This window comes from Eurypyga helias, unplaced genomic scaffold (genome assembly GCF_000690775.1).
Source record: "Eurypyga helias isolate BGI_N326 unplaced genomic scaffold, ASM69077v1 scaffold796, whole genome shotgun sequence".
Classification (NCBI taxonomy): domain Eukaryota; kingdom Metazoa; phylum Chordata; class Aves; order Eurypygiformes; family Eurypygidae; genus Eurypyga; species Eurypyga helias.
In genome coordinates, this window is record NW_010256971.1 from 1 (window position 1) to 1,141 (window position 1,141).

General features: G+C 59.8%; 1 protein-coding gene across 1 annotated transcript; it reads right to left on the minus strand.

Moving 5' to 3' along the window:
- Positions 1–5: 5 nt before the first annotated feature.
- On the minus strand, positions 6–850 carry LOC104511268 (placenta-specific gene 8 protein-like; the record flags this gene model as incomplete). The annotated part of the gene is made up of 3 exons (XM_010153819.1): positions 745–850; positions 381–505; positions 6–68 (listed from the first exon to the last, which is right to left on the minus strand). Coding segments are annotated over exons 1-3 (294 nt in total), but the record flags the coding sequence as incomplete, so codon positions are not given.
- Between the last annotated feature and the right edge of the window lie 291 nt (positions 851–1,141).

Here is a 1,141-nt window from a genome sequence, read left to right on the forward strand (position 1 = left end):
CGCTTCAGCTGGCAGACGGAGCACAAGGGGCAGCACATGGCGGCAGCACAGTCACTCAGGATGGAGCCCTGCGGAGTGAGGGACACCGTATGGATGACTCCTTCCCACGTCTCCTTTTAAGTCTTCAGGGTTTTCATCATCAGTGTTCCTGGGCAGCTCATCCCTGGCCCTGCAGCACACTACTGCTCATGCCCAACAAGGGCTGGGGTGAGGCAGCCGTAGGATTACCCCCAGCTCACCACAGGGATGATGTGTCCCTGCAGCACTGCCCATTCAACTCTCCGCCTCTGCCCTTCCCCTTGGGCACCCTTTTCTCCTTCCCTGAGCCCACACCCAGCACCCAGCCGGCGACTGTCGCTGCCCTGCTGTTGGTCACTGACCGGGATGTGATATCTGGTGCGGTAGAGGGTCCTCATGGCCACGCTGTGGCCGCACAGGCAGCACTCATCCATGTCCCTGGCCACTTGGCACCCCAGGCAGCTGAAGCAGAAGGCTCCGCAAAGACCTGGGGGACAGCAAGACACGGGCTTGGCCAAGGGGTACAAAGACAGAGGAAAGAGGGGGAAGGGCAGCTGGGGATGTGGCCATGGGACCCATGGCTCTTCACCTCAGATGAGAGCTGCTCTGTTGCTGGTACCCACAGAAGTGGGGTTTGCAGCAGGGGTGAGGAAGGAGGGAGAGGGGGGAAACACCAGCAACACATCGTGAGCTAACACTAGGAACAACGGGTACGTATGTACTCACACACGCCACAGTCGGAGCAGCAGTCCAGCAGCCCTGACTGCCACTCGCTCACCCGCATGGGAACCGAAAACTGGGGCTGGACCGTGATGACATGGTGGGAGGCCATTGTCAGCATGGGGGCCTCAAGGATGTTTGTGATCTGGAAGGAAAAGCCATCAGAGATATGCTGCAGGTGTTTCTGAGCGGGGTGCCTTGCTCAGGATACTGCAGTCAGAGATGGAGAGGGCAGCGCAGGTGGTCCCTACTGCCAGGGTATCGCCACCCTCTCTGGGAAGTGGGTGGCACAGCTCATCCAGGAGCTGCCACCACCCTTTGGAGCAGTCTTCCTCAAACCCAGACACCCCCCAAAGGCAGCAGCACCTCGTCCCTCTCCCCATGCAAGTAAAACGCCTCTGTA